The 13,412-nt window shown below is 40.0% G+C and overlaps 1 protein-coding gene across 6 annotated transcripts in view; it reads left to right on the top strand.

Moving 5' to 3' along the window:
• The window catches only part of SYK (spleen associated tyrosine kinase), a 189,887-nt gene that overhangs the window by 154,147 nt on the left and 22,328 nt on the right, over window positions 1-13,412 (top strand). For all 6 annotated transcript variants that reach the window (XM_089677147.1, XM_089677146.1, XM_089677143.1 and 3 more), the window contains 3 exons: window positions 2,522-2,705; window positions 11,378-11,587; window positions 12,197-12,386. In XM_089677147.1, the coding sequence (XP_089533273.1) occupies window positions 2,522-2,705; window positions 11,378-11,587; window positions 12,197-12,386 (584 nt within the window). The remainder of the gene's footprint in view (window positions 1-2,521; window positions 2,706-11,377; window positions 11,588-12,196; window positions 12,387-13,412) is intronic.

The following is a 13,412-nucleotide window of genomic DNA, read 5'->3' on the forward strand; positions in this document are numbered from 1 at the left end:
TGCACACCAGGGGCGGACTGACCATTTGGAAACTCGGGCACTGCCCGAGGGCTCTGGGTCAGTAGGGGGCCCCATGAGATGCCCCTGGTACCTTTTTCATAGGCTTTTTTGAGTTTGGGCAAGGACACAGGGGCCCCATGAGTTGTCAGTCCGCCCCTGGACGGAAGCCTTTTCTTATGAAGAAAAACATCCAAGCCCGGCTAAATTTTGCAGAAACACATATGAAGTCTCCCAAAAGCATGTGGGAAAATGTGTTCTGATCTGATGAAACCAAGGTTAAAGGGCTGTTTTTCTTCAGCTGGAACTGGGGCCTTAGTCAAGGTAGAGGGAATTATATTTCCAAATGATCAGTCCACCCCTGCTTCCGTCTTGCCACTCTACCCCATAGCCCAGACATATGAAGAATACGGGAGCTTGTTCTCACATGTACCACACAGCCAGTACCTGCCAGATATTCCTGCAGCTCCTTTAATGTTGCTGTAGGCCTCTTGGCAGCATCCCAGACCAGTTTTCTTCTCGTCTTTTCATCAATTTTGGAGGGACGTCCAGTTCTTGATAATGTTATTGTTCCATATTTTCTCTACTTGATGATGACTGTCTTCACTGTGTTCCATGGTATGTCTAATGCCTTGGACATTCTTTTATACCCTTCTCCTGACTGATACCTTTTAACAATGAGATCCCTCTGATGCTTTGGAAGCTCTCTGCAGACCATGGCTTTTGCTGTAGGATGCGACTAAGAAAATGTCAGGAAAGACCTACTAGAACAGTTGAATTTTATTTGGGGTTAATCAGAGGCACTTTAAATGATGGCAGGTGTGTACTGACTCCTATTTAACATGATTTTGAATGTGATTGCTTAATTCTGAACACAGCTACATCCCCAGTTATAAGAGGGTGTGCACACTTATGCAACCACATTATTTTAGTTTTTTATATTTACTTCCCCTCCTAAAATATTACAGTTTATTCTTCAAATAAGTTGTACTGTTTATAGGTCACATAAAAGGTGGAAAAAGTTCTGAAATGATTTATCTTTGTCTCATTTATTAACATCACAGAAACCTGACATTTTAACAGGGGTGTGTAGACTTTTTATATCCACTATATATAATATATATACATATATATATATATATATATATATATATATATATATATATATATAAAAAATTATATATATATATATATTTATTTATTTATTTTCAGATTATCCCCTAGAAAAATACAAAACCCCAAATAAACAACATAAGGAAAACAACATTAGCCATATATCACTTTGACCCCTACAGTTAAATACATTCAGCATTATGGCATCATGGATTATAAATACTACAGATGGACACAACCAAGGTGAAGTAAATTATGTTACTAAGGGGGAAATGTACTAAAATTGGTGCACACACAATTTGGTGCGGCTGTGCATAGTAACCAATCAGCTTCTAGGTTACAAGGTCAAAGCCTAACTGAACAAGCTGAAGCTAACTGGTTACTATTGCACCAGATTCTGAGTGCTCCCATTTTGGTAAATTTACTCCTATGTCTCAAATAGAATTTCAAATAGGTACCTCCAATTAATAGATGTGACTAAAGGACATGATCCATGCTTCAGTATAGTTGATGTAGTGTGTTGTCCAAAGGATAAACACAGCATTCAGATTATAAAGTCAATCCTACAAAGCAATATAAACCACAGTATTGAAGACACGGGTCATCTTCCTGGTAAGCCCCAAGGGCTATAATCAAAATCTAAGCTTGGTAAATTCCCTCCATAGACTGAAAGCTCGTAAGGCAGTCCTCCAATGAAGTAAATTCACGCTAAATATCCTCAGTGAAACTCAATCCTTATAGCTTAGTGAGATCCACAACAAATAGTATAGGATGTCACTTACAAGAAAGGTCTTGTTTTTTCCATGTGAATGAAAGTATTTGTATAACTGCAAATGTCTATGGCTGAGGTTTCCTCATTTCCTATTTGGTGACACCTGTGGCCAGGTTAGGCCAGGGATCACAGACAGCAATAGAAATCTGACACATCTCTCTAAGAACAAAAAAAAAGGTTTTGACTGGAGTTGGGTTTAAAATGCCTTATTGTAATATTTTACCATAATCAATACAATATATTGTATGCAGTACTGTATGGATATATGCATTTAATGGGTTCTACAATATATACTTCTTAGTGCAAAATCACTCATATGAATATCTATTTGAAAAATGTTCCCATTGGGGTTTGTTGTCAATATAAAGTGTCCATGTCAAATGTTGGCCAATGCTACATTGTATTACAACACGCCATGTAGTTCTAAATAGTATCCAACCTTTCACAATGATGTATTTAAACTTCATCTGCTGCAAACAAATAAAATAAATGTGAAATGACAAAAGAAAATACAATTTTCTTTTACAATTTTCAAAACAGCAACTTAGAAAACCATAGAACATATGAAATATTATGATTATGAAAAGCCATGAAATTAGTGTGAACAGGTTATTTGAGCTCCATCTTTTATGCCATCAGTTTCAGATAGTTCCATGTATTCCATGCCAATGGACACAGACGTGTATCGAGGAATATATGAAGATCCTGATGAGCTAAGAACTCAAACTCTGAAAATAAAGCGAGAACAACTCCTGATAGCTGATATTGAACTGGGTTCAGGCAATTTTGGGACTGTGAAGAAAGGAATCTTTAAAACAACAAAGTAAGTGCATTAATGCATGTTAGATGCTAATTTCATATTGAAAGGATTTTCTACTTTTTCCTGCAATTTAAAATCTTCTTTCAAGCACATAGCTACAGATTTTATGCATTGTACCTCTCTCTTGCATAGCCTTAAACAAGAACACCCATGTCACCCAGGCATTCCTATTTATAGTTAACACAGGGCCAGAAGACAATTGTGTGACAATCAGATCACACTTACACATCCAAATGCTATGTCATGCCTATGGCTAGTTTTACAATAGTTAACATCATAACCTCCTAGATTGTAAGCTCCAAGGAGCAAGGCCCTCAAATCCCTCTTGTATTGAACTGTATTGTTGCTGTATTGTATCCCACTATAATGTAAAGCGCTGAGCAAACCGTTGGCGCTATATAAATCCTGTATAATAATAACCTTTTGTGTTAAAATCACACTCTTTATCAACTCAACTCCAAAATGTATTAAAGCAGAATTAAACTCCAATTTTTTAAAACCGCAGACTGGTAGGATTTTTATGACAGAAGAGACCCTAGTGGTCTCTTCTGCCATAAATGCGTCTCTCTGCCTGTCAGTGATAATATACACTTAGCCAAACATGCACAGCTCAAAATACAATCACAGCACTGCTCTGTGGCATGATGACTCTCAGGCACATGTGCAGGAGTGATATCATTGCAGACTGTCCATTCAAGTGGCTAAACAGAGCAAATCTGACAGGAAAAAGTAAAAGTGCCCGGGACAAGGTCAAGCACTGACACTGCATGTAAGTTTGTCATAACGGACTAAGTTGCTGGGCATACTAGCACATTATGGCATAATATGCTTTGGGGGAACAATAAAAAAAAACTATATATATATATATATATATATATACAGTATATATACTATAGTGTCAAAAGTATTGGGATGCCTGCCTTTAGAGTTGGCCCATCCTTGGCAGCTATAACAGCTTTAACTCTTCTGGGAAGGCTGTCCGCAAGGTTTAGGAGTATGTCTATGGGAATGTTTGACCATTCTTCCAGAAGCGCATTTGTGAGGTCAGGCACTGATGTCAAATGAGAAGGCCTGGCTTGCAGTCTCTGCTCTAATTCATCCCAAAGGTGTTCTGTCAGGTTGAGGTCAGGACTCTGTGCAGACCAGTCAAATTCCTCCACCCCAAACTCTCTCATCCATGTCTTTATGGACCTTGCTTTGTGCACTGGTGCACAGTCATGTTGGAACAGGAAAGGGCCATCCCAAACTGTTCCCACAAAGTTGGGAGCATTAAATTGTGCAGAATGTCTTGGGATGCTGACGCCTTGAGAGTTTTCTTCACTAGCCCAACCCCTGAAAAACAACCCCACACTATAATCCCCCCTCCACCAAACTTTACACTTGGCACAATGCAGTCAGGCAAATACCATTCTTTTGGAAACCGCCAAACCCAGACACATCCATCGGATTGCCAGACAGAGAAGCATGATTCGTCACTCCACAGAATGCGTCTCCACTGCCATAGAGTCCATTGGCGGTGTGCTTTACACCACTGCATCCAACTGTATTTGGTGATGTAAGACTTGGATGCAGCTGCTCGGCCATGAAGCTGTCTATGCGCTGTTATTGTGGTAATTTGAAGGCCACATGAAGCTTGAAGGTCTTTAGCTATTGACTCTGCAAACAGTTGGCGACTTCTCTGTACTGTGCGCTTCAGCATGCACTGACCCCCGCTCTGTCATTTTACGTGGCCTACCACTTCATTGCTGAGTTGCTATTGTTCCCAGTTGCTTCCACTTATAATACCACTAACAGTTGACCGTGGAATATTTAATAACATGGAAATTTCACGCATGGACTTATTGCACAGGTGACAACCTATCATGGTACCACGCTTGAATTAACTGAGCTCCTGAGAGCGACCCATTCTTTCACAAATGTTTGTAGAAGTTGTCTGCATGCCTTGGTGCTTGATTTTTTACACCTGTGGCCATGGAGATGTTTGGAATACCTGAATCCAGTTATTTGGAGGGGTGTCCCAATACTTTTGGCAATATAAAACATGATATGTATCTACATATACATATACGTGCCGCGCTCCATAATAAACTCAACAACTCATATACTAGTGATAATTCAAACAATAACGTGAACAAAGTAAATGTGCTTCAAGCCAGTGCAACATGTAGTGCATATCAAAATAATGTTCATCCAATATTTAAAACAGTTTTATAAAAAGTCCTCTTTGTGCTTCTATAATATTTCAGTGACAAGTGAGGTGTATTGTGCCACACTCCCCGTGCTCTGTGGATAGGTGTGCGCTCACCTCCTTGTTAGCCAGACAAGCTGGCTAAACACACTTTTTGTCCTCACAGGACAAGGTGGGAATCTTTACTTTATATGCGTGTTTCCATCCATATTGTGGATTGCCTTATTTCTGCCACCAGAGGTCTCCCTCCTTCCACACTTTAGCCTCAATAGGTTTCTTTAGGGATGGTTAAGATGATTTCCTCCTCCCAGTGAACCATGTAAAAAAGAGCCACAGATAGTGCCTTATCCTTTGTGAGGCTTAGCCTATTTATTAGTAAGTAAAATCGCCACTCACATTATATACAGCAATGCTGTGTTCAGCTGATATGTGTCCAGATCCTATGTTTGTAAGCGCCGCTCGTCCACCGCGGCGTCGTGACATCAGAGCCCCTCCCCTACGCGTTACGCCACAGGGTCACGTGGCTTCATCAGGGGGAAAACAATTGTTTGGAACAATTGTGTTTCCATCCACAATATGGATGGAAACACGCATATAAAGTAAAGATTCCCACCTTGTCCTGTGAGGACAAAAAGTGTGTTTAGCCAGCTTGTCTGGCTAACAAGGAGGTGAGCGCACACCTATCCACAGAGCACGGGGAGTGTGGCACAATACACCTCACTTGTCACTGAAATATTATAGAAGCACAAAGATGACTTTTTATAAAACTGTTTTAAATATTGGATGAACATTATTTTGATATGCACTACATGTTGCACTGGCTTGAAGCACGTTTACTTTGTTCACATTATTGTTTGAATTATCACTAGTATATGAGTTGTTGAGTTTATTATGGAGTGCGGCACGTATATGTATATGTAGATACATATCATGTTTTATGTTTATGTTTTTGCACAGATAATGAGTATTGTGTAAAGTGTTGATGCACCATTAGCTATATATGATTTTAGTCATTTATTTATCACGTTAAGGGGAGTATCACATTTTGGCTCAAGAGTAGTATTAATTACTTTTGGCAATATAGTGCATAGTTATATTTATTTATATATACACTGCTCAAAAAAAACACTTTGAAAACACATCAGATCTCAATGGGGAAAAATATCATTCTGGATATCTATACTGTCAAGGACTGGGTAATGTGTTAGGAATGTAAGGATGCCCCATCATTTGATGGAAATGAAAATTATCAACCTACAGAGGACTAAATTCAAAGACACCCCAAAAATCAAAGTTAAAAAAAATATGCAGGCTATTCCATTTTGTTAAAATTTCATTGCAGCAACTCAAAATTGTACACAGTAGTGTATGGCCCCCACATGCTTGTATGCATGCCTGATAATGTCGGGGCATGCTTCTAATGAGACAACGGATGGTGTCCTAGGGTATTTCATCCCCGATATGGACCAGGGCATCACTGAGCTTCTGGACAGTCTGAGGTGCAACCTGGCGAGTCGGATGGACCAAAACATGATATCCCAGAGGCATTCTATTGGATTTAGGTCATGCAAGCATGGGGGCCATTCAATGGTATCAATTCCTTCATCCTCCAAGAACTGCCTGCATACTCTCAACAAATGAGGCTGGGCATTGTCTCGCACCAGGAGGAACCCAGGACCCCCTGCACCAGTGTAGGGTCTGATAATGGGCCCAAGGGTTTAATCCCAATACCTAATAGAAGTCAGGGTGCCATTGTCTAGCCTGTAGAGGTCTGTGCGTCCCTCCAAGGATATGCCTCCGCAGACCATCACTGATCCACCGCCAAAACGGTCATGCTGAACGATGTTACAAGCAGCATAACATTCTCCGCAGCTTCTCCAGACCCTTTCACATCTGTCACATGTGCACAGGGGTGAACCTGCTCTCATCTATGAAAAACACAGGGCGCCAGTGGTGGACCTGCCAATTCTGGTGTTCAATGGCAAATGCCAATCAAGCTCTATGGTGCTGGGCAGTGAGCACAGGGTCCACTAAAGGACATCGGGCCCCCAGGCCACCCTCATGAAGTCTGTTTCTGATTGTTTGGTCAGAGACATTCACACCAGTGGCCTGCTGGAGGACATTTTGTAAGAGCAGATACCAATCCTGCTGATGGGCTAAGGACCTTCTATGGCCCTGTCCAGGTCTCCTAGAGTAACTACCTGTCTCTTGGAATCTCCTCCATGCTCTTGAGACTGAGAGAAACAGCAAACCTTCTGGCAATGGCACGTATTGATGTGCCATCCTGGAGGAGTTGAACTGCCTGTGCAACCTCTGTAGGGTCCAAGTATTGCCTCTTGCTACCAGTAGTGACACCGACTCTAGCCAAATGCAAAACTAGTAAAAAACAGTCAGAAAAGATGAGTAGGGGAAAAAAAATGTCAGTGGCCTGTAAAACCATTTCTGTTTCGGGAGTCGTCTCATTGTTGCCCACCTAGTGCACCTGTTGTTAATTTCATTAACACCAAAGCAGCTGAAACTGATTAACAACCCCCTCTGCTACTTAACTGACCAGATCAATATTCCAGGAGTTTAATTGACTTGATGCTATACTCTGGTTAAAAAGTGTTCCTTTAATTTTTTTGAGTAGTGTGTATATATATATATATATATATATATATATATATATATATATATATGTCAGAGTTTAAATCTCCTTTAAATGAAATCATGTTTGCCAGAGCCAAACCAGGGGTGGTGTGAAAACATAACAGCACTTTCTGATACAGGTTGGCTAATCTAATCATCTGCCTTGCAATTAGTGGCAGTGTTTTTGGCCTGTCATGTGTGTTCCTTTAGTTGCTTGTTGGTTTGCCTATCTGGTCTGGAAATACCTACTACAGATTTGATATGCAGCTATTATGGATATTTCTGGTTCAGACACTAAAAAGAAAACTGCAAGTGCAATTGCAAGAACAGATTGACAGGATGCAATCACTGTGTTTAAAGTATCTGTTCTCCCAAAATGTATTATTACATTCTATTTTATACAGAAGAAAGCGGGTGGTGTGAGATGTTATTAAAAACTAGCAAATATAATAATGTCATATTTCATATGTGTATGCCGTGTACCGGGGTGGGCTCCCCAGGAAACAGTGAAGTCACGAATGAGGAAAGCAACCCCAACACCAGCTTTTGTCACAACAGAATTTTACTTAGATGTGGCAAATAAACAAAACCACAAATGCTGGAATGTACAATAAATTTACATACACTCAGCCCAAAAGCAGAGACCCTTGTGCTGCACAGCACGGCGCTGTCTGATGGATGAAGGTAGAAAGTTTAGTAATTTACCTACTGGTGGGCACTAATAAGCTGCTACACCTTACCTGTTATTACCCTAAAAGAGCAGGAATCAGTGTATGGGTGTATGGTATGGGCTAGCCTGCGGTGCAGCACAACAGCTTACAATCTTACACAAATCTACAGTATTCCCTCTCCCATAACTGGTCCTGTAGCACATGCCTGAGTATTCCTTCTGAGCAAAACGCCAGTCTGGCTTGAGTTTGTAGGATTTTATCTGCTCTCCAATGTGAAATGTCACTTAAAGTTGTGGAGTCCTTCCAATGATCAGTAATACCACTTGTGGCCTGACACAAACAGAGACCCTAACTAACTATAGGCCTGTCTCAGTCTCTGGAGGTGCCAACAATGAAATGAGGTGCGTGCACGATCTTACCGACCCGGGTCTGCTTTGCATCCGCTGATGACTCTGAACAGAACAGATGTCTCTCCACTAAGCGTGCAATATTATCAGCAATGTATGTTGCTTTGCTCCTCTGTCCTCATCAGCTTCCTGGCAGCAAATCTTCCCCTCTTTGCACAGGATTAGCGTCTTGAACACCATCAGCTTCACTCAATGGGATGTCTGATTACGGAGGGCAGTCTCCACAGCTGGATGGCAACGGATTCTCCGATCACTCAGCCTTCTTCTCTCTCTCTCTCTCAAGTATGGCTTCTCTTTTCTCTTCCTGTTCACTCTCTCTGAGAAAACCCCACCCCTTATTGAATATCAAAATAGCTATGCAGTCTGAGGCTGCGTTAGAAACTGACATCTTGTGGCTAAACTGCAGAATGTCAGTCAGAACATTTTTAATTTACTTCAATCAGTGTTCAAACAATGAAAGCTGTTTCCCCATCTCACATATGTCACAAAACTATGACTAACAGTTGCAAAACTAAAACCATTGGGTAAAAAGAGAGAACCTGTAGCAAAACTTAGACTGTGTTTTAAGTGGAGGGCACAGAGACATTGCAACATTGCAAGCAAGATGGAGTCTCTTGTGCTTAAATGAACAATACAGCAAAAGTCTATGTCAGCAGCCCAACATCCAAATGAAAGAGTGCACACAGCATGCTGACAACACTGCTGCTAATTGCAAAGCAACAGCTAGCTTTGGCAGCCTGCAACAATAAGTGCAGTTCCTAGCAAGATCTGTGCAACATCTTATCACATTGATAACATCCCCAGCCCTCCCGCAGCCACAAAGAAAAAAAGAACTCTAACAAAAGGGTAACAAACATTAGTCATTGTAGAAAATAAATTGGTTCTTGACTTCTGACTATTTGCTCAGACACCAGTGATTTCAGTGGGCTTCATTGCTACCTACCAGTTATGCTGGGAGCTCAAAAGAATGTGATCCAGACAGTTGGGAGGTACGACTATGACAGAGATAGCTATAACTTCAACACAATTAATGCTACAGCCTATGAATCTCACCAATTCCTGGACAACCAGTGCAGTTTAGGGTACTAGTGTATATATACAGTGGATATAAAAAGTCTATACACCCCTGTTAAAATGTCAGGTTTCTGTAATGTAAAAAAATGAGAAAAAGATAAATTGTTTCAGAATTTTTTCCACCTTTAATGTAACCTATAAACTGTCCAACTCAGTAGAACTACAAACTGAAATCCTTTAGGTGAAGGAAAGTAAAACTAAAAAACTAAAAAAAAAGGTTGCATAAGTGTGCACACCCGTAAACTAATACTTTGTTGAAGCACCTTTTGATTTTATTACAGCACTCAGTCTTTTTGGGTATAAGTCTATCAGCATGGCACATCTTGCTTTGGCAATATTTGCCCACTCTTCCTTGCAAGAACACTCCAAATCTGTCAGATTGCGAGGGCATCTCCTGTGCACAGCCCTAATCAGATCATTCCACAGATTGGATTCAGATCTGGGCTCTGGCTGGGCCATTCCAAAACTTTAAACTTCTTCTGGTGAAGCCATTCCTTTGTTGATTTGGATGTGTGCTTTGGATCATTGTCATGCTGAAAGATGAAGTTCCAATTCATGTACAGTTTTCTAGCAGAAGCTTGAAGGTTTTGTGCCAATATTGACTGGTATTTGGAACGGTTCATAATTCCCTCTACCCTGACTAAGGCCCCAGTTCCAGCTGAAGAAAAACAGCCCCGAAGCATGATGCTGCCACCACCATGCTTCACTGTGGGTATGGTGTTCTTTTGGTGATTTGCAGTGTTGTTTTTTCACCAAACATATCTTTTGGAATTATCGCCAAAAAGTTCAACCTTGGTTTTATCAGACCAGAACACATTTTCCCACATGCTTTTGGGAGACTTCAGATGCGTTTTTGCAAAATTTAGCCGGGCTTAGATGTTTTTCTTCGTATGAAAAGGCTTCCATCATGCCACTCTACCCCATAGCCCAGACATATGAACAATACGGGAGATTGTCGTCACATGTACCACACAGCCAGTACTTGTCAGATATTCCTGCAGCTGCTTAAATGTTGCTGTAAGCCTCTTGGCAGCGTCCCAGACCAGTTTTATTCTCGTCTTTTCATCAATTTTGGAGGGAAGTCCAGTTCTTGGTAATGTCACTGTTGAGCCATATTTTCTCCTCTTGATGATGACTGTCTTCACTGTGTTCAATGGTATATCTAATGCCTTGGAAATCATTTTGTACCCTTAGCTGGACTGATACCTTTTAACAATGAGATCCCTCTGATGCTTTGGAAGCTCTCTGCGGGCATGGCTTTTGCTGTAGAAAGTGACTAAGAACATGTCAGGAAAGACCTACTAGAACAGCTGAACTTTATTTGGGGTTAATCAGAGGCACGTTAAATGATGGCAGATGTGTACTGACTCCTGTTTAACATGATTTTGAATGTGATTGCTTGATTCTGAAAACAGCTACATTATAAGAGGTATAAGGGGGTGTGCACACTTATGCAACCACATTATTTTAGTTTTTTATGTTTACCCCCGAGCTCCCCTATAAGATTTCAGTTTGTTTATCAATTGAGCTTTACAGTTTATAGGTCACATTAACGGTGGAAAAAGTTCTGAAATTATTTATCTTTATCTCATTTTTTTACATTGTGCTTAAATGTATTACTCCACAAAATAAGCAGCAGCAGCTGGAATAACAACTACATAAATGTGGACACTTAGCATCCCAACTTAACTCTATTCCAATCAACAGATCTGAAAAGAAAGTTGCCGTGAAGATTCTTAAGAATGACAGCAACGACCCTTCCACCCAGGAGGAGCTGCTTACTGAAGCAAGGGTCATGCAACAGTTGGATAACCCATACATTGTCAGAATGATCGGAGTTTGTGAGGCGGAGGCTTGGATGTTGGTTATGGAGCTTGCAGAATTAGGACCATTAAATAAGTTTCTAGCTAAGAACAGGTACTCAAAGTGTTTCTGTAATAATATCCTTTAAACATAAAGAAGGCATACAAATGTATTTTATAAGAATGTGTTTAGATTTCTAATTATGTTGTACTGTCAATCTGAAAGTCGGTATGGCATTTACATTTATGTATGTTTCCAGTGTTATATTTTTCAATTAATATTAAATTGCAACCACTAGGTAGGCTGTCAATCAGCATCTTTGTCCATAAGAATTATAAGATACTTTATCTAAACCCAAGAACGGGGGGGGGGGAGTATCTGACGAAAGACTGATAGATAGATAGATAGATAGATAGATAGATAGATAGATAGATTTGATTCAATTGCTTGCATTCTATACCATCAATGTTATTGTCAAGTTGAAGAAGCATCATTCGACATTGCATGGTGTATACTCTTATTATTAAAGAAATTCTACCCCCTGGAAAAGAAAATGTGACCCAAAAGCCTTGTTAGAAATAAAATGATTTGTTATACAGTATGCACATGGAAAAACTTCTCAGTCTCTATTAACTATAAATGTAATACAAAATGTCTTCACTAGAAAACATGACTGACTGGTATATACTGATGTATAATTAGGGTTTTAATCCTGTTTGTCAGGGATGTCTCAGACAAGAACGTAACAGAACTTGTTCATCAAGTTTCCATGGGAATGAAGTATCTGGAAGAAAATAATTTTGTCCACAGGGATTTGGCGGCCAGAAATGTGCTTTTGGTGACTCAGCATTATGCCAAAATTAGCGATTTTGGGCTTTCAAAAGCAATTCAGTCTGATGAAAATTATTATAAAGTAAGTGTTCTCCTTATTGTTTTCCATGTTTGGACGTCATCATTACTTTTATTTTCATATTAACAAAAGAAAACAAAGGATTGATATTAGATTGCATATTTTTCTTTTGGGTTAAGTCTATGTTAAAGAAGAACTCCACAAAAGTTGATTATCTAGGACATGCACCAGAAGCAGGTTTATACATTTTGATTGTGTACCCCTAATGCTGCCCCATTCTGAAAGACTCTAGACTGTGTCAGAAAATTTTCCACAAAGTTTCAAGGGGAAATGTGCTTTCAAAAAGGGACACAGTTGTGCAGCAAACATTTAAATTTGTTCAGTTAAAATGGTCCTAAAGGTAAAATGTTTTTGACCTTAATGCATTCCCTGTGTTAAGGTAAAAAAAGTTTGCCTCTTGCTGTGCCCTTAAATACTTACTTGAGTCCTGTATCGATCCATTGTGTCCATCTGCCAGTCTTCTCTTCTCTCTCCCTGCTCTCACAAGCTTGGCTGAGAGCAATGGAAGCCATTGAAATTCCAGGTTGGCAAAAAGTATGGTAGGAAGCTTTGTCAACTATAGACCCCAACAGATATTGAAGACCAGTTGGGTATTCATCCCACCAAACTCCACCTCCAACTGAAATATAACTTTAAAAGTAAAGTGATCTCTTGAAACAGGAAAGGCTGTAATTCAGATATCCTCTGCTACACAAACACACACACACACACATATATATATACACACACTATATTGCCAAAAGTATTGGGATGCCTGCCTTTACACGTGCATGAACTTTAATGGCATCCCAGTCTTAGTCCATAGGGTTAAATATTGAGTTGGCCCACCCTTTGCAGCAATAACAGCTTTAACTCTTCTGGGAAGGCTGTTGTCAGGGCTCCCGGTAAGACTAGAGATGCGTGAACTGACACAGGGAAACGCAGGCTCAAGTATGGTATAACAATATAATTTATTAAGGGTTATACACAAATATAACGCACAATATAACAAAACAAAACTTCTAACTGATAACGGCATGTACACAGACA

The sequence above is a fragment of the Staurois parvus genome, unplaced genomic scaffold, assembly GCF_062004578.1.
Source record: "Staurois parvus isolate SC_StPar_1 unplaced genomic scaffold, SC_StPar_1.0 ptg000178l, whole genome shotgun sequence".
Lineage (NCBI taxonomy): Eukaryota > Metazoa > Chordata > Amphibia > Anura > Ranidae > Staurois > Staurois parvus.